The sequence below is a fragment of the Aulostomus chinensis genome, chromosome 20, assembly GCF_037954235.1.
Source record: "Aulostomus chinensis isolate RoL2024-O1b breed Wild chromosome 20, RoL_Achi_v1.0, whole genome shotgun sequence".
In the NCBI taxonomy this organism is placed as follows: domain Eukaryota; kingdom Metazoa; phylum Chordata; class Actinopteri; order Syngnathiformes; family Aulostomidae; genus Aulostomus; species Aulostomus chinensis.
The window spans coordinates 3,628,741-3,648,619 of record NC_141339.1 but is presented as its reverse complement, the minus strand read 5'-3'; the positions used below and the strand labels follow the sequence as shown (position 1 = coordinate 3,648,619).

Below are 19,879 nucleotides of genomic sequence, written 5' to 3'. Positions count from 1 at the left end.
GGTCCAGGTAAGTGTCGTAGTGGATAGTGTCATCCACACAACATTCTTTGCGCTCAAAGACCAAGAGGACAGCATCAAAATAATAATGTAATGTAAAATGTAATAAAGTAATCTGTCAGTCCGTCAAAACGGCAGAACGGCGATTCAGTGGCGAAAAGTCTCACACTGGCAGAACTTATCGGGAGGTGAAAGGTCCACAGTCCTTCAGGGGGACCCGTCGTGCTTCTGGGTGACCACCATATGGTGGCACAATTTTACTGGCTCGCCATACAGCACACATTCGATGACGCCAAGGGCCTTGTCCTGGAGAAGGTCGTCATGGACTCTTTGCTGCTAGTACAGAGGAAAACCGGCTGTGGTGTGGCACATTTTCGGTGTGGCGGCAGGGTCCACATGAATCTCGATAGGCAGCCCTTCCATACAAGGCAGTGCCCGATGAGGGCAAGTGTTAAATGTAGATGAGGCATACCTCTCGAGCAGCCACGCCTTCATCCGGCAGTTGAGTGAGATGGTGATTAGCGTCCAGGAGTGGTCCCTCATTTTGGCCCGTCTCCATTCACCCTTTGAGAAGATATGGTGCTTGAGTCTGTCCTTGCAACGCCGACCAGGCTGCACATCAGACTGAATGGACGAAAGCTGGGAGATCGGCTCTGACCCCATGGTGGCTTGTTGACTGTCAGATGGCTGCTGTGGCTGCCTCTTGCATCGGCGGGCCCTAAAACAGTCAACTCTCTGTGAAGACATGAAGGGTGCTCCCACACCCCAGGCACAGTTTGTTTCGCCGCATCAACCGGGCCTGGGGCTGAGGGGCGAGTCAGCTGTGAGCTCGGCTGCGGGCTGGAACGAGGAGACAGCCGATACGGGCGGATGACGGGACATCTCTTTGTTCTCAACGAGAGCAATCATGTCATTAACAGGCATCTTGAGAATGTCAAGTGCCCCAAGTGCCTCACAGCGTATGTCTGAGTCGTGAATCCCATTGATGAGAACGTCGCGCATGATGTGATCGTTGTAGTCCACGTTCTCGCCGCACCGGCACACAGCAATGTAGGCACACGTCTCCATCTTCCCACGCACTCTGGCAGAAAAGGTGCAGAATGTCTCGTCACGTTCCTGGCGCAACTGAAGCAGCTCAGTGTGTAGGACTCATGTGGCGACTGTGATGACTGCCAGCAAAGGCATAGAGTAGGTCAAGCAAAGTCCCAGACACATTGTTCGGGTCGGCTTAAAACAGGCTGTCACCAACAGCACACTGAAACAGCTGGAAAGGGGCCTGGGCTGCTCCTATTCCCAAGATGGTGCAGTAGACATCCCATTGACGGACGAACACGTTCCATTGCTCTGTCGATATGCCAACATCAACTCCAGGTCGTTCCAGTTTTGGGGCCTTGCGCAGCCATGGCAGGAGCTGCCTCTTGATGGGAAAGTCTGTAAATTGTCATTAAAGCGGTGGCAAGATCTTCGGAGACATCACCGGTATCAAAGTCGCAGCCAGGGGCGGGGCATTCAACAACAACCATGGCTTCTACATGAAGAAAAAACTCCTTGATGTCACTTCACTTGCTTTAATGACAGCAATGTAGAAGCTCTGCAGGCAACACAACAAAAATGGATACTGTTTAAACGAATATAAAATCAATATCATGAACTCAACATGAACATATAAGGAAGAGCATACTTACATGAATGAAGTAACTACATACTTAACGATTGAACTCAGACAAGCCGGTGTGAAATGTAAACAGACAATGTTTACCCCAAAAATGGCCGACACTCACTCGGACTTCACATTAAAACAGAATTGATACTGCACTGCCCCCTAGTGGACAGGAGGTAAACCCTGCATAGTTGGTGGTGGTGCTTAACTTTATAGGCTTGAATTGGAATGTGTTCCAAATGTCAGTTGCATTCTTATGAATGTGGTGAAATATTAGATACATCTATCAGTACAATCCTGTATGTATTTATATGTATCGTGATACATATCATGACAAGACGCAGACGAGCACCCTGCCCTTTGACACTGGTGAACATCCATCCAACATTGAGAGGGTGACATCTTATAAGTACCTTGGTTTTCACCTCAACAATAAACTGGACTGGACAACAAACACAACCGCACTCTATAAGAAAGGACAGAGCAGACTCTTATCTGCTCAGGAGGCTGAGATCTTTGGGGTGCAGGGGGTACTCCGAAAGACCTTTTATGACACTGTGGGGGCATCAGCCATCTTCTTTTGAGTGGTCTGCTGGGGGAGCAGCATCTCGACTGCTGACAGGAAGAGGCTTATCAAACTGGTCAAGATGGCCTGATCTGTCCTGGGATGCAACCCTGGACTCAGTGGGGGTGGTAGGAGGGAGGATGATGACGGCTAAGCCGTCATCCATGTTGAACAGTGACTCCCACCCCATGCAGGACGTGCTAACAGCACTGAGGAGCTCCTTCAGCGAAAGGCTCCTTCACCAAAGTGTGTGACGGAGCGATATCGCAGGTCCTTCCTTCCTGCAGCTGTCAGACTTTACAACCAGCAGCTGCAGAACCAGCAGACCACACACCCACCAGAACTTTTTCAAAGTGCAATATCACTGTACATACACATATATTTAAGACTGTACATACTCCACTCCTGTCCATACTTCTTCCTCTTTTACTTTTGTGTATTACCTTTATATATTACTAATTTTTGTATATTTGTAAACTTATTTTTGTACATTTGCACACCCCTCTTATTTATCTTCACATACTATTTATGTTAAATTCTCCTTTGTTCTTGCTGCTGTAACGATGTTAAATTTCCCCACTGTGGGACAATTAAAGGTTTATCTTTTCTTATCTTATATCAGCCCCAGGTTGAAGAAGTGAGATGACTGAGTTTGTGTGTGTGTGTGTGTGTGTGTGTCTGTTTGTGTTTGTGTCCACAAAATTTCACACCACTCTCCTTGTTCAGATGTTACAAGACCATAAAAATTTGCAAAGGGACAGGCTATTTTGAGCACCCTTCCAAAAAAAGAAAGAAAATTAAAACACTTTTTTGTTCCTGTCATGGACTGGCGACCCATCCAGGGTGACCCTGCCTCTCGCCCAATGTCAGCTGGGATAGGCTCAGCTATCGCCCAGTAAAAGGCCTTTTTTTCCACACAGTCAGGCTCAGATGATGAGAATTGTCTGACAAGACCCTGCACCCCCCTCAGGCCTGTAGTGACTGTTTGGACCAGGATTGTTCCACTCTTTCAAGACAGGAACAAAGCCTGAGCACCTTTTCCTAAAGCTCAATGCTGCTCCAAGTGAGTGGAGACCTTCTGCATACATTCATTTCTCTTTAACAATACTTGTCAGAGTTTTGGGCATGTATGCTGTTTAATGTCTTATTTTGTAGTTTGTTGTCAAACTGCATCATCCAAAGAACGCCCAGAGCCGTCATCATAATGGATCCTCCCTTGACACTGAATAGTTTCAAATATGCAATGCTTTTCCTAACTGAGCTGCACCAACAAGTTTTGCAGGATCATACGAGGTCCCATCAAAAGTGATTTTCTATAATATATATTTAAAAACATTGGAGTGTGTGTGTGTGTGTGTGTGTGTGTGTGTGTGTGTGTGAGAGACCAGTGGTCTGAGTGACTTGAAAGACCTATGTGGCTGAATTCACTTGTCCTGGTGTGGGTGGGATCAGAAAAGAAGAAAAGACCAATAACCAGAAAAGTTTGCATTTGTGAAAGGTTAAGGTTTAGAGGTCAAGGTCACCTCATTTAAACAAAATATCTCAGTAACACCTTTTGAAAATGAAAAAAAAAAGTTTTGTCAAGGTCACTCATTGTGGAGGGATAGAAATTGGTTGTTTTTTTAACATTTCTCAAAAAACAAAAGTGAATGTCAAACATGAACCAGTTTGAAAATAGAAATTATCAATCAATGAAGTAGAGCAGTGTTAAAATTTATATCAGCCAATCACGACCCCTGTGCTATATCTAGTGCTGGGCAGTAACACGTCATTTACTAATATATTACTCTAATATTATTACTTTACCCAGTAACGAGTAATATAGTAATATAAAATAGTAATATAGACTACTATGCCAAAAGGTAATATTGTGCCTTGTTATTCCGCCAAATAAGGGCCTCGTTACTCGTTACAATGGCTGTTAAACGTATAATTTCTGCTGGGTTGTTGCGTTCGCAAATAGAACAGATCGACAAGCTATCAACACACCATGATGAGCAATGCATAGTAGCTTGAAGATCTGTTCCAACGTGCCGTCACCTGCGCACCGCTATGACGTCACGTTAGTATACTGTAATGCGACGCGTGCAGCAGCTGCCTGCTACAAACAAACAGCAAGTAAATCAAAGCGTGGAGGACAGACAACAACTCGGAGTCGGCACATTTACTTTCCACGGCAGGAAGTGTCGCCATTATTTTGACTTTAAAAGAAGAAACTGACTATTTTGTTTTTGCAATTGTTCAGTTTGCAATTATTCTATCCATCCATCCATCCATTGTCTCCCACTTATTCCTGTTAAGGGTCGCGGGAGGGCTGGAGCCTATCCCAGCGTCAACAGGCGAGACACGGGGTTCACCGTGGACAGGTCACCAGTCTATCACAGGGCCAACACAGAGAGACAAAATACCATTCACACTTACAGCCACACCTACGGTCAATTTAGAGTATCAATCAGCCTCGTCCCCTCTTGATGTCTTTGGACTGTGGGAGGAAGCTGGAGTACCAGAGAGAACCCACACAGCAACAGGGAAACCATGCAGACTCACACAGAAAGATCCCGTGCCCGAGCTGGGACTCAAACCCGGAACCTTCTTGCTGTGAGGCCACAGTGCTGACCACTGCACCACCGTGCCGCCTTTTCAATTATTCACTTTATCATTATTGACATTATTATTCCATTAAATTGGATTCAGTTCAAAAAGGAGCTGGCAAAATCGATTGTGGTATTGTCCATCTTTTTGCGGGTGGGGGGGGAGTAATATGTAATATACAATTTAAGTAATATTATTTCTCTTGATTCTAAGTAATAAGTAATATAGCTATATTACTTTTCTAAAGAGTACTATGTAATACGTAACTTATTACTCCACAAAGTAATATTGCACAGCGCTGGTTATATCTGATGACATATGTGTTTATATCTTCTAATAATCTCTCTGCAGACTGCCTATCCTGCGTTGGTGTACGTCTGAACCTATGTCTACTTCTTCACATGTTCCAGGCAAAGTGTAAATATCTCATCGGGAATGTTTCATCTTTCACGTGCCATGTAAAGATAGTCTTCTCAAGCTGTTCTCACACAGGTCAGAACATACTTGTCCGCCCTTTTACCTGGCTCAGGATACATTTGCATTCACAAATCTGAAAGACTCTGACCCAGACATGAGTCAGTAACTATGACCTCATGCTGTCACCCTAGAAAAAGATAATAAAATACAAGATCAATGGAAATAAAGATGGGGACGGCACGGTGGAGCAGTGGTCAGCACTGTCGCCTTGCAGTGGGAAGGTTCCGGTTTCGAACCCCGGCTGGAGCACAGGGTCTTTCTGTGTGAGTCTGCATGTTGTCCCTATGCGTGTGTGGGTTCTCTCTGGTACTCCAGCTTCCTCCCACAGTCCAAAGACATCAAGAGGGGACCAGGTTAATCCAGACTCTAAATTGACCGTAGGTGTGGCTGTGAGAGCCAATAGTTGTCTGTCTGTATGTGTTGGCCCTGTGATGGACTGGTGACCTGTCCAGGGTGAACCCCGCCTCTCACCTGAAAGCTGCTGGAAGCCTTCAACCTCCCCGCAACCATCAACACAATAAGCATTTGAAAATGGACGGATGGATGGATGGAAATAAAGATGCACAATAACCAAGCATTTCCATATGTGGTCACTTTAGGAAGAGGAACAAAAAGAAGGAAGAGGTCAAAGGTGAATTAGAGAAGGGTCCATCAGCAGAGCTGGTCATCACTCAACCTTGAGTTTGTGTCTCTTCACAAGGCCTCAACCGAAATGATCGTATTTAATCTTTGCCACACAGTACAAGTTATCAAGATTTGACACCAGACTTTAAGCCAGTGTGGTGATTTATTTCAATAAAAGAATGAAAACCTGATACACAACATTAATCAAATGAATAAATGAGGATTTATTGGGATCGATGAGGTGAAAATCTTTGCATCGACCAGAAGACAAAAATCCTGGGGAAGCTGAACCAGGGCACTTCTTATTTCCAGATAGCTGCACTATCTTCTGAGCTACATGCCACCTAAGGAGGAAGTCCATGTCATCAAGCAAGTGCATATTTAGGATGTATACGACTGGAGTAGCACCACCATCAAGGCTATGGACTCACAAAGCTCAGTAAAATTTAGTTCATTTTCATGTGTGAGAGCATGGAACTCCTTTGAAGAGAACTATCTTTTTCATTCTAATTCTGCTATGAACTCAATGACAACTTCTATTTGAAACAGCTGAAACATGCTGAAGATTGTCAGAAACATCACGTCCTGAAAAACACTTGACGACATTTATTGGTGTGTGTTTGAAGGGATCATTCAGCTAGAAACAAATGAAATGATGTCATCTAGTGGGTGACAAATGTTTCCTTATTCGTGCAACTTCACATCTACTGCTATTGTTTTATTTGTATTTTTGTTTTCTATTTTATTGTAAGACTCCACAATTTGTTTCTCCGGTTCGGTTTCATCACTTCATCATATTACAAAGACTTTTAACATTTGCTTAACTCTGAGGTCGTATTGCTACATGTTTGTGTTCATTAGTGCAGTGCCATGATGCAAGAGCCTTAACATAGAGGTGTGAAAGTACAGCATGGTTATTGGTCTCTGTGCTACCTCTGTCTCTCTCTCTCTCACACACACACACACACACACACACACACACACACACATTCCCCTGCCTGCATCATCTCACTTCTTCAACCTGGGGCTTCATTGTTCCCATTAAATGGATCAAAACAAGGGCATTTAATGATCTCAGAATTGACACATCAGGCCCTCTGGTAAAAAAGTATCCAGTTAATGAGGAGCAAAGAACACGCAACAAACATGAGAGTAGCCCTTGTTACAGTCTAGGTAGTGTTCATGGAGTCGTCTCTGAATACCATAGTGTTTCATGTCGTTGCCATGATGACACAACAAACAAAACTCAAGTGACTCTTTTAAAAGTTTGAACTATCATCATCGTCATCATCCTGCAAGATTAAACTTTCATTTCATCAAGAAGAAAGTAACAGAGAAACATCCAAAAGTGCACCCAAACATCCTCTATTTCATGTATTAAACCTTTTAAAGCTCAGAAACGCCTCTTCAGATTCATTGTCTACTCCTTTTGTCCATTTTAATCACAGCAGGGTGGGAAATCATCTCAGAGGGACTCGAGTTCAGAGTCCTGCCGTAGGTCCGGTACCCAACTGGTAACCTGCGTTAAAAAGTTATGTATTGGGTAAATAATCTAGCTGTCTAAATTCAGGCAAGCATGAAAAGAAGTAAACACAGGCAGGCAGCAGGTAAACACCAAGATAGGTGCTGGTTTTGTCAGTAAATTTAACATTAAATTGATTGCATGTGTTTTTAATGATATAACACAGTGCACATCAAGCCGAATCAGCCAGCTGCCATCAGGATTCTATTTTATTGTGAAAAGCTACAATCAACGTGACCCCTCATCTGGCGATGTGAGACCTGTCTCTGACATGTTGTGGCATCGGGCTGCTGCTTTTAGCTAGCTAACCAAACACACGTTCAAGCAACTTTCCTTTCACAAACATGCAGCATTGGAAGAAAACCAGGAGAATTGAGCTGTTCAGTGCTTTCCTTGTCTTGCCATTCCCATTAAATAAAACATCGTTCTTATTTTTGATTTTTTTTCTTTGCTCGTGCAATTAGTGACGTTCAGTCACGTGAACATAGTTGTGCGCTCTCTAGCACCACACAGGAACCAGCAGTCCAGGAGCACAAACATTCAAATAGTACCTAAATGGACCTCTGTGAGTTCTTGGAGGCACAGACCCTGCAGGGATCCTGCGAGATCCCCAGTCTGAAAAATTGGGACCTGTGACATGATACACTGGATTCTTATACACAAGTGGAATTTTTTCAGGTCTCAGGCTCTCGGGTTTGTTGCTCCTGTCTCCTGGTGTCTTTTCTGTACCTCGTCAACATGAACACAAAATGGTCCATGCAGGCAAGAGCTAAGCAGAAAGAACACATCCACATTTAACTGACGGCAAGTTTAAGGCCTGCAGATGCAGTGACAAGATCCTGAGTGTCATTTGACATCACATCATGTTGTAGCATCGTAATCCATGTTGCAGCATCATAATCCATGTTGCAGCATCATAATCCATGTCCAGCGTCATAATCCATGTTGCAGCATCGTAATCCATGTTGCAGCATCATAATCCATGTTGCAGCATAGTAATCCATGTTGCAGCATCGTAATCAATGCTGCAGCATCGTAATCCATGTTGCAGCATAGTAATCCATGTTGCAGCATCGTAATCCATGCTGCAGCATCGTAATCCATGTTGCAACATCGTAATCCATGTTGCAGCATCGTAATCCATGTTGCAGCATAGTAATCCATGCAGCAGCATCGTAATCCATGTTGCAACATCGTAATCCATGTTGCAGCATCGTAATCCATGTTGCAGCATAGTAATCCATGCAGCAGCATTGTAATCCATGTTGCAGCATAATAATCCATGTTGCAGCATCGTAATCCATGTTGCAGCATAATAATCCATGAAGCAGCATCGTAATCCATGTCGCCGCATAGTAATCCATGCAGCATCGTAATCCATGTTGCAGCATAATAATCCATGTCCAGCATCATAATCCATTTTGCAGCATCATAATCCATGTCCAGCATCATAATCCATGTTGCGGCATCATAATCCATGTTGCAGCATCGTAATCCATGTTGCAGCATCGTAATCCATGTTGCAGCATCCTAATTCATGTCACAGCATAGTAATCCATGTGGCGACATTGTAATCCATGTCGTAACATCGTAATCCATGTTGCAGCATCGTAATCCATGTTGCAGCATCGTAACCTATTTTCATCATAGTAATCCATGTTGTAACATCGTAATCCATGTTGCAGCATCGTAATCCATGTGGCAACATTGTAATCCATGTTCCAGCATAGTAAACCATGTTGCAACATCATAATCCACGTCAAGTATCGCAATCCATGTTGCAGCATGGTAATCCATGTCCTGCATGGTAATCCATGTCCTGCATGGTAATCCATGTTGCAGCATCATAATCCATGATGCAAGGATCTTTCCAACCTGGAATCATGCTCGTTGTTGCATGGCTGCATGCTCACCTGACATGACTGCCACTGAGCAGGTCAGGTCTGCTCTGTGTCAGCGTTCACAGGAATTAATCTGGAATTTGGCACTGCCGTTAAGGTGGAACGGACAAACCTTTCACAGGCCTCAAAAAACAAGGAACAATGTGAAGGAGGTGTGTTACATTGCATGAGGCAAATGGTGCTCAAACCACACACAGTTTGTCTGAATGACCAAGGAAAGATAAACTGCACATTGTTCCTGTTACCATGACCCGTCATGTCAATCCTAACACGTGTGTGCAACAAAATTAGAACGTGTGCATCGAACTCTTCGACCCTCTTATGCCTTTGCTTGTAGTTCTCAACTCCAGTTTCTTTTCATGTTTTTACTTGTTGTCACTGTAATGTTTGTTTTACTTGCTGCTTCTTTTCCACATTGATAAAGTTGAGCTGAGTCGACTGTGAACCTCATGTGTGAGCTTGCAGCAGTGCACCAGTCAATTCACTCACTCTTCTCGGTTTGGCAGGAAATGTCACCATCTTCTGGGTTATAGATCACATGTTAAAGCTGAAGTGGATCACATTTTTATACAGATGAGCAGCCTGTACATTCAGGCACTCACCAAATGAGCTCACACAATGCTCATCAAACCCAATGCTGGCTGAGAATCTCTGTACTTTCCTCTGGATGCTGTTCATGTATGCGTGCTCCTGCTTGGCCCTCTGCGGTCCTGACTGAGGCTCCAGTAGACTTGGAATGTTATGAGACCAACTGGATCCAGACCTTCATCGTGAAAGGAGTCATATTGTGAATGTGTGATGTGTTGCAACAGGAGCAGTCAGGGAACGAACACGAACGTGCACATACATGAAATAGATACAAAAGGCCTTTAATTTAGTTAATAAAAAAGCACCTGTTCCTTCAGAAAAGTGATTGTGACTTCTGGTGGGATTTGGTGGGTACAGGGTGTTTAAATGTGGTTTTACCTGGTTGGCTGAACACAAGAGACAAGACAAGACAAGAGACGATCAGAGACGCCTGCAGCCCCACAGCAACTATAATGTAATCCAATGGGGCAACTGGCTACAGTCAGCTAACACCCAGTAAAAGGCCCTTTTTCCAGGCTGAGATTATTAGAATTGTCTGAGAAGATACTGGAAAGGAGTGGACATTGTTCTCACTCACAGAGAGAGTTGAGCTGTTGACAGGGACATGCTGACATTGTTGCTAATTGTGCTCCAAATGGATGTTAACATTCCTGCCAATACTCTGTACCCCCCTCAGGCCTGCAGTGACCGTTTGGACCAGGATGATTCCACTCCTCAAAGACAGGAACAAATCCTGAGCAACTTTTCCTGAAGCTAAATGCTGCTCCAAGCGAGAACACATTCATTTCTCTTTAACAATACTTGTCAGAGTTTTGGGCATGTATGCTGTTTAATGTCTTATTTTGTAGTTTGTAGTCAAACTGCATCATCCAAAGAACGCCCAGAGCCGTCATCACAATGGATCCTCCCTTGACACTGAATAGATTCAAATATGCAACGCTTTTCCTAACTGAGCTGCACCAAGTTTTTCAGGAGATCATGCATGTGTGTGTGTGTGTGTGTGTGTGTGTGTGTGTGTGTGTGTGGAATCCAGGGGTCTGAGTGGCCTGACTTGAATGACCTATGTGGCTGGACTAACTTGTCCTGGAGTGGGTGGGATCATATCGGACCCCTGTACCTTTGAAAGAAAGAAGACCGAAAAAATTTGCATTTGTGAAAGGTCAAATTTTAGAGGTCAAGGTCACCTCACTTTAACACAATATCTCAGTAACACCTTTCGAATATGTCTTCAAAAACAAAAGGTTTTGTCAATTTGTCATGGTTTTGTCAATTTTGATCAAAGGTCAAGGTCAGTATGTCAGACACTCATTGTGGAGGGATAGAAATTGTTTTTTTTTCACATTTCTCAAAAAAACAAAAGTGCATGTCAAATGTGAACCAGTTTGAAAATAGAAAATATCAATAAATGAAGTAGAGAAGTCTTTATTCTCATAACTTTTCTACGCTCACCCACGCAGTCTTGCTACTTTTAACATCTTCTCTGTAACAGACTTACTTGTCATGTTGTCCTGCAGGGTCCTGAAGCACTCTATTCTGAACTTATAAACCATCAAAGGGGCTTGGTAGTCTATCAAGTAACTGTGTTATTTTTGGACAGTTGCAAAAGATAAATACAGCACTGATTAAATGTTTGATATACTTATTTATTTAATAAAGACTACTATGTCCACCATTAGCGCAATCCAAACAGTAACTGTCCCCTGACATCATTTTCTAACTTCATTTATTGTCCAGCCACTGACCACCGTTAAAATCCTCTTCATTCACAGAAACAAAACTAAAAATAAGATTATTTTAAATAATAACTTCATTATTTTTAGACACAGCAGCATTAGCTCTGCTGTTAGCACCGACCCAATTAATAGCTCCAGGAGCAATGAAGCACAAGGCATAAAAATATTAGTCATTTATACAGCAACATATGATGTCCTAACCTACCAGAATTTAATCAGCCAGATGAGGACTGTGATCCAAGCAGTCTCTCTCTCCCATGTAGCAGCGGTCAACAGGTGGTCTGGCTGGTCACAGCTAGCTATGTAGCTACATTACCTCTCATGCATTTCCACACACTCATGTCCATTTGTGTATTAGTTTACTCCCCATCTCCTCTACACAGCAGGAAAATGATAAACCTGCTGAAAGACTAACATTATATGGGCCTCATTCAAGAAATGTTCTCACATGCAAATTGGTTGTTACACTTGCTTTAAATTTAGTTTATAGACCTTTAATGGGAAAAGAGGTGTTGATGTCAAAGGTGAGATGGAAAAAAGTAATCTCTCTGTCCTACCTCACGGAAAAAAATGAAGATTAAAAACAGTCCCAGAGTATATGAAAAGAAATGTGTAGAAGAACATGTCTGAAATGAGGGGGATGTGATTGCATAAATTGATGGTGCTTAATGTGAGAAAAACACTTTATTTAAGTTTTGTGTTCTTATAATCACTGATAAATATTTTTCCACATATGATCATTCTAAAAGCAGACCTGAACCAACTGTAAAAGATAGCATAGATAAATGGATTGAGCATTGAATTTGACAGGGCCAGCCAAATAAGAGCTTCAGACAGTGGCAGTGGTACTGTCACAGGATTAAGAAGTTGAAAATAAAAACAATGATGAGAAAAAAAAAACCCATAACTATAGCCAGAGTTTTGGTGGCCTTCCTCTCATTCTTACTGACCGTCGCTCCAGACTTCCTGGTTGTGTCCTGGATGCTGGGTGCCTGTTTCTGTGCCACAAGGAAAATCTTCACATAGATACAGACCATGATGATCACTGGTAGGTCCCGAAATATTTGCTAGTAAAATATCAATGTAACACTTTTCTCCACATTGTTCACGACCCAACTCTGCAAGTATAAAGCCAATGGCAACTAGAACAGAGACACTCCAGATGACCAGGATCATGATCACAACCACATTACGAGTGATTGTAGTTCTGTATCTCAGAGGATGACACACTACAAAATATCTGTCAATGGAAATGCAACAGAGATTCAAAATAGAAGCTGTGATCAGAGCGACGTCAAAGATTTCTCGCATGAAATAACATGTTGTTTGAATTGTTTTTATTTTTATTTTGTCCCTGAACTGCACTTTCTACCAAATCAAGTCAAGTCAATTTTATTTGTACGGCGCCAAATTACAACAAAAGTTATCTCATGACGTTACAGGTAGAGCAGGTCTAGTACCACACTCCTTCAGTGAATTTATACCCAACAATTCTCCATCAGCAAACACATCCTACAACAGCAGCAACATAAACCTTCCTTTAACAGGCAGGAACACTGAGCAAATCCAGGCTCAATGGGGACCGACTTCTGCTTTGATCGGTTGGGGGGAAAGAGAGAAGGAGAGCGGGCAGAGACAGGGATAGATAATGGAGGACAACAGATATACAAAAGGAAAGAGTGGGACAGAGAGAAAGAGAGCGATAAAGGGAAGAGACTGATGGACAGATGGGGACATGAGCAGGTGGAGCTACGGGTGGCAGCTTGAGCCTCTTCAGGTCTGTTCCCTCCTCCAGCAGCACCCGGGATCTCGGAAGCAGGGAGCCTGAAGGCTCCGGAGAAGAAGACGAGTCAGTAATATGTATGAGTAAAATTTATGTATGACACATATTGGACAGAGAGGAAAGAGAGAAGCCCAGTGCACCATGGGAGATCCCCCAGCAGTCTAAGCCTATAGCAGCATATCTAAGGGCCAGCCGAAGCAGCCCAACAAGAAGCCTGATCAAAAAGGAAGGTCTTAAGTCTGCTCTTAAAGGTAGAGAGGGTGTCTGCATCCCGGACCGAAACTGGGAGACGGTTCCACAGGAGGGGAGCCTGATAGCTGAAGGCTCTGACTCCCATTCTACTTTTAGAAACTCCAGGAACCACCAGTAACCCTGCATCCTGGGAGCGAAGGGTTCTAGCTGGGTAATAAGGGACTATGAGCTCTGTCAGGTATGAAGGAGCCTGACTGTTGAGGACTTTGTATGTTAGAAGGAGAATTTTGAATTCTATTCTAAATTTGACAGGGAGCCATGCAGAGAAGCCAGTACAGGAGAGACATGGTCTCTTCTACTAGTTCTAATCAACATGCGGGCAGCAGAACTTTGGACCAGCTGGAGAGTCTTTAGGGACCTACTGGTGCAGCCTGATAGGAGGGAATTGCAGTAATCCAGCCTGGAAGTGACAAAGGCATGGACTAATTTTTCTGCATCTTTTTGAGACAGGATGTGTCTGATCTTAGCAATGTTTCATAAATGAAAGAAAGCAGTCCTAGAAATTTGCTTAATGTGGGCATTAAAGGACAGATCCTGATCAAAGAGAACCCCTGGGTTCCTTACGGTAGTGCTGGGGGCCAAGGTAATGCCTTCCAGGGTACCTATCTCAGTAGATAGGGTGTCTCTAAGATGTTCTGGGCCCAGGACAATGATTTCAGTTTTATCAGAGTTTAATAAAAGGAAATTATGGGTCATCCAAGTTTTTATCTCCTTTAGACAGGCCTCCAGTTTAGTCAGCTAATTCGTTTCATGTGAATGCATTAATAAGTACAGCTGCGTGTCGTCTCCATAGCCGTGACAATTAATCAAGTGTTCTCCAAATAATGTGACTGAGAGGAAGTAGACCACCACACCACATTTGCCCCAGACTGGTGCCTTACAAAGAGAGTGCATTGGCCCAATCGTGCAAATTCCACAAGCTGGCGAGCACAAACAAAATAAATCATGGCCAGGGTGCAAAGAGGCAGTTGACATTTTTCAGGTGCATTTCATTTTTTTAGAATGTTTTGGGTGTGAGATCACAAACCAATCAGACTACCTCATGTCATCCCCTTTGAAGACCAGTGTTCACCAGGCCTTTGCATGTTGCTATTTCAGTGGCCCATGCATTCCAACTCCGGAGAAGGTAGCACTTCTGCTCTGAAGAAGTGGATCTTCTCATGCACCAGGTGAAGATGGGTGCGCATGTCTTATGCTTGAATGTATATGGGAGGAGCAGGCACCCACCGCAGTGTTAGAGATGAAGCAGGCCTGGGATGAGGAAGCAACCAATGCTTCCATGTTGTCTGCCATCAATAGCAGCATTGCACATCTGCTTGCCTGACTGACGAGCCCTTTAAGCACTTCACACGTAACGGCTTTGACCAAAGACCAGCCTCGTCTTGGTCTATGATGCAAATGTTTTCTGTTGCTTCAAAATAGCACAACACACATGGTGACACCACTCATTGCATGCCCTCTAAATACTAAAATGAGGCTCAAAAAACCCCAGACACACGGGTCACACATAGACTGTGTGCCTGAAATGGTTTAAGTAAGGCCTAAGTGTCTCGTCTCTGGAGATATTGTAAAATGAAGTGGTAGATGACAGGAGTGCTTTGCAGAAAAGCTTGGACAGATTTTGAATGCTATACTCCTGGGAGACATCTAGCTGGTTGTCTCCAATATTTCACATAATTGCCTGTGACAAATCCGTAACGGGTGATCATGATAATGAGATTTGATGATGGGCCAAACAGGTAATGGGTTGATATCATGTTATACCACCCCTCTCACCTAAAACAGGCTGGCTATCTGCAACAGCCTGATCGTGTGGAATAAATATTAAAAGGACAATCATCATTTTTGCAACAGTAGTTCAACATTTTTGGGAAGAGCTCACTATAAAAATGCAATAAGACTGAAAACATCATTTTTAATGTACCTAATCTAGCTAATTTGGACAGTGGACTTGAAAGATACCTGACTTTATTCTGGTAATTCCTAATTCCTAAGATATCACAACATATTTAGCTAAACAGCCTGGTTTTATCACTGTGGACTGTAGATGGAAGGAAACAATACATGTCAACATGGTCTTGAGCTGTTAACTTGCTGTGCTCAGTGAAATGTCAAAGCATCCCGATATGCACAAAAAAAACCTCACACTTCTTTTATGTGTTCCTTTACTGATGAGTAGTTAGCTCTTAAGTAGGCCCAGCACATTGCTGCAATACCTGTTTTGATACGTTCAGATTTATTGTGTCAACGTCTCCTATCACATTACCGACATTTTTATAGTCTGTTTCTGTGCACAAAACAGGAAATCAAGCCAATGCTGAGTCAGCATAATCACCCAGAAATACCTTTCCAGAAACTATCATTCTGAAAGCAGATCGAAACCAGCTGTAAAAGAAAGCATAAATAAATGGATTGAGCATTGAATTGGACAGTGCAAGCCAGTTTAGTGTTTCAATCACATGAAATGGTAGTAAAGCTTTGCTAAAAGGCAGAAAGGTAATACAAATAAAGAAGGGAGTCCAGCAAATGAGAAAAACTCCTAAAACAGTGGCCAAAGTTTTAGTGGCCTTCCTCTCAGTTCTACTGACAGTCGATCCAGTCTTTGTTGCATTGTAGATGATGCGTGCTTGCTTCTGTGCAACAAGGAAAATCTTCAGGTAGACACAGAGGATTATGATCACCGGGAGGTAAAAAGACAAAATAGGACCAAGAGTGTTTGCCATGAGAACCTCAATAAAACACATTTCCTCACATTTGCCTTGATTCAATCCGGCAATTATGACTCCAATTCCAATCAGAGCAGAAACCCCCCAACTTGCCATGATCATGATCACAACAACACAGTGATTTATTTTAGAGCTGTAAGTCAAAGGTTGACACACTGCATAATATCTGTCAATGGAGATACAGCAAAGGTTCAGAATAGAACATGTGCTTAATGATATGTCCAAACTTCCTCGTATTTTGCAAAATAAATCTTCATGATACATGCATGAGCTGAGAGAGAACGCCATGCTGAAAGGAAAAACTATCATCCCTACCAGCAGGTCAGCACCAGCCAGAGAGACGATAAGGTAGTTAGTAGGAGTATGGAGCTGTTTGAAGTAAATGATGGACATTAGTACAAGGAGGTTTCCACAAACTGTGACAACAGATAATAACAATAGGAAAGAATATACTGATAGACATATGAAAGAAGGGGTACTTGTCAGGATGTAACTGAAATGATCTATTTGGTAGCAGGGATGTATGTCAGTCACAACAGCCGTCCCATTGACTTCTCTTTTCATGTTGCAGGTTCCTAGAACTCAAAACAAATCCTATGAATATTAAAATACAGACAATTGCGTGTATAAAATATATAAAGACAAGCAATATACAATGTTAAAAACAAGTGTTTTCCATTTGAAAAACAAAAAATCAAACCTGTTGAGCCTTTAAGTCCATCCATGCGCGTCTCACACACACTTCTGTGCAGAACCTTGATATTTATCAGCCTGTTTCCCCTTTAGCGCAACTTTTATCTTCTCAGGATTGTGACAAAACATCCTGTTGGCAAGCTGAAGACACAGGAAAAGGTCACAAAAAAAATTGACTTTGTGAGTGTGTGTGTGTGTGTGTGTGTGTGTGTGTGTGTGTGTGTGTCACTGTTTTTTGATACCCATTGGAGACCTTTTTCTGGTATACACTGACCTTATTAGGATCAAAGGCTGGTCCTGATGCGGTGTAACATAATTTCTGGTTGAAGTGAGAGTTAAAGTGTGAATTGAGGTTGGAATTCCTTAAAAGGAGAAATGCGCAAACCTGTGTTTTACATATTTGTGCTTTTGGCTTTGTTTCACATTCATAGTACTGATGAGAAAAAAATCGTTCCTTTGCTTCTGCAAAGACTAATTTCGTTAAATTGTTTTATTTGAAAGCAGTTCAGTGTTTACTGGTGCTCCAGTTACATGGGCCAGCTCACTAGGCCGAAAAATGGATGAATGAAAATACCCAGCAAATGCAAGTGCCTGCGCACAAACATGCATGCCTCAGTTTATAAATCTTTATATTCAAAATTTCCTCAATGTTGGAGATGAATGATGGATTTTGATGACATAATATTTTCTATACCGCTTATCAAAAAGGGTGACAGGAGCGGGGCTGGAGCCTATCCCAGCTGGCATCGGGGTGAGAGGAAGGGTTCACCCTGGATAGGGTCACCAGTCCATCACAGAGGCCTCAGAAACTCCTAGTATGGGACATCCATGTCCGAAGGGCATCCTCCTTTGCCACCCACACCTGACGCCAGAGCAGATGGACATGTGGGTTCGAGAACTTCTCAAGTCTGTTGACAAAAGACAGCGAGCCTCGAAGGGGGCGACCAAAGATGATCTGTGCTGGTGAGAGGTTGCAGTCCGGGTCGTGTGTGTTGCACAACTGTATCATCGTGCACAGAAAGCGGTCCTCATCAAGACCACCAGTCGGGCCAGTGTTGAAAAAAAGAAGGTGCTTTGTATTCTTGAAAGTGACCTTCGCCCTCCCGTTTGACTGTGGGAAACTGACACACGATGGGCACACGATGCTTGACCTGTCACAAGCAGAGGAAGTCCTGAGTGAGGCCCGGCAAGAACTTCGGACCACCATCGCTCGAAAGCTCCTCTAGTATGCCGAAGGTGCGATGGAAGAATGAACGCAGATGGCGAACCAGGCCCCACATCAGTCCCAGCTGAAGCGCTCAGGAACTCCACCCTGCCGGAGAGACGATCTCCAACAACCAGGTAGAGGCAGCCTCCATAGTAAAAGAAGTCAGCATTCACCACCTCAAATGGGGTGGACCGTGACGGAAATGGCAGTGGGGGAATGGCCGCCATGACGGGGCACTGTGGTTGCAGTCCGCGCACCCATGCCTGACAGCACGGATGTCCTCTGACATCCCAGGCCAGTAGACTATGGCCCGTGCATGATGCTCCATCGGCAAGACCCCCTGGTGGGCTGCATGGAGGTGCCGAAGGACTCTGTCATGGAGGGACAGGGGAACCACAACACAGTCGCGATGCAGCAGGACACCATCTTGCATGGAGATAGAGTCAAAGACCGGCCACAGAATCACCAGGGCAGGGTCTCCCAGGGCAGGCATCAGCTGCCATCTACTGCGCAAGAAGGGACCAGGAGATGGCGCAGAGCTCCGAAGCATCGCTACTGATGGAAGCTATAAGTGCCAGCTCCATGGCGTCAGGCACGCCCGGTAGTCCCAGTGACATGCTATTCGCCGACCCTGAGGGAGAGGGGGCATAGTTGCACGAAGGCTTGTCTCGCTGCATCAGATGGGCCTGGGGCCAGGTGGCAAGTCAGCTGTGGGCTTGGCTGCGGGCTCTTCTTTGTTGTCAGTGAGCACAATCATGTCGTTAAAAGGCATTTTAAGAATGTCAAGTGTCTCCAGCGTCTCGCAGCGTATCTCCAAGACGTAAATCCCATTGATGAGAACGTTTTCTGCAACGTTCTCATCAAAAACAACAATAGCAAAAAAAAAACAAAAAAAAAAAAAACAACAGAAAAAAAGTAAAACATTGGTTGCAGAATTTCCAGTGCAAATTGAACATTTGGTTTAATATAATTTTAGAATAAATGTCTGAGTGTGTGATTATGTATCAGTTGTGCACCGCGTGTATGTGAGTGTATGTGTGTGCTACGGTTTATAATTCTACAATTCTACAATTTCATTTAGCAGACGCTTTTGTCCAAAGCAACGACGGTTTGTCTTTGGATGCTGTGGGTAGCTGACTGCAGCTGATGTGGGGGACAAGAACAACACGCCCCCAGTCCAGGACAGCAGGCAGGTCAGGACCAAGCCACCAGGGCACCCAGAAACCCTCAGGACACAGGGAGCCGAAGGCTGCCCCCCCCCCCCCCCAGGAAACAGGCCACACCCATGTCAGGACCAGCAGGAAAGCATAGGAGCAGCAACCCCTTTGCCCACAGAGAGACAGGGGAGACAGAGGACCCCGGGCCACGGGCACCCCCCTGCAGCATGAGCTGAGCCCATGGGCATGGAGCCCCTCCAGCCCAAGAGCCAGCCAGAGCCCCATAAGGGCCCGCCACCAGCAAGGCCGACACCCGCCCACACCCCACGCCCAGACGGGGCAAACCACTGCCCACTACAATGACCAGGCCCACTACCCAGAGCTGATAGAGCATCCCCCCAA

The 19,879-nt window shown here is 44.0% G+C and overlaps 1 protein-coding gene and 1 pseudogene across 2 annotated transcripts; both read right to left on the bottom strand.

The window, feature by feature from the left end:
* Window positions 1-12,343: 12,343 nt before the first annotated feature.
* Window positions 12,344-12,970, bottom strand: LOC147242256 (trace amine-associated receptor 1-like; annotated as a pseudogene).
* Window positions 12,971-16,000: 3,030 nt separating this feature from the next.
* Window positions 16,001-18,904, bottom strand: LOC147242255 (trace amine-associated receptor 1-like). Of its 2 annotated transcripts, XM_086189527.1 has the most exons (2): window positions 18,877-18,904; window positions 16,001-16,971 (listed from the first exon to the last, which is right to left on the bottom strand). In XM_086189527.1, the coding sequence occupies exons 1-2, from the start codon at window positions 18,902-18,904 to the stop codon at window positions 16,001-16,003; spliced, it is 999 nt and encodes a 332-aa protein (XP_086045653.1). The 2 variants fall into 2 exon arrangements, with proteins under 2 accessions (XP_086045653.1, XP_086045654.1); XM_086189528.1 differs by lacking the exon at window positions 18,877-18,904 and having other exon boundaries at window positions 16,001-16,984.
* Window positions 18,905-19,879: the final 975 nt, after the last annotated feature.

Bases quoted from the DNA above. Each gene is read 5' to 3' on its own strand.
- LOC147242255 (XM_086189527.1), bottom strand. From the start codon at position 18,904: ATGGAGCTGGCACTTATAGCTTCCATCA. The intron at 16,972-18,876 runs GTAGCGATGCTT...TGAAAAGAGAAG, and splicing joins GGCACTTATAGCTTCCATCA to TCAATGGGACGGCTGTTGTG.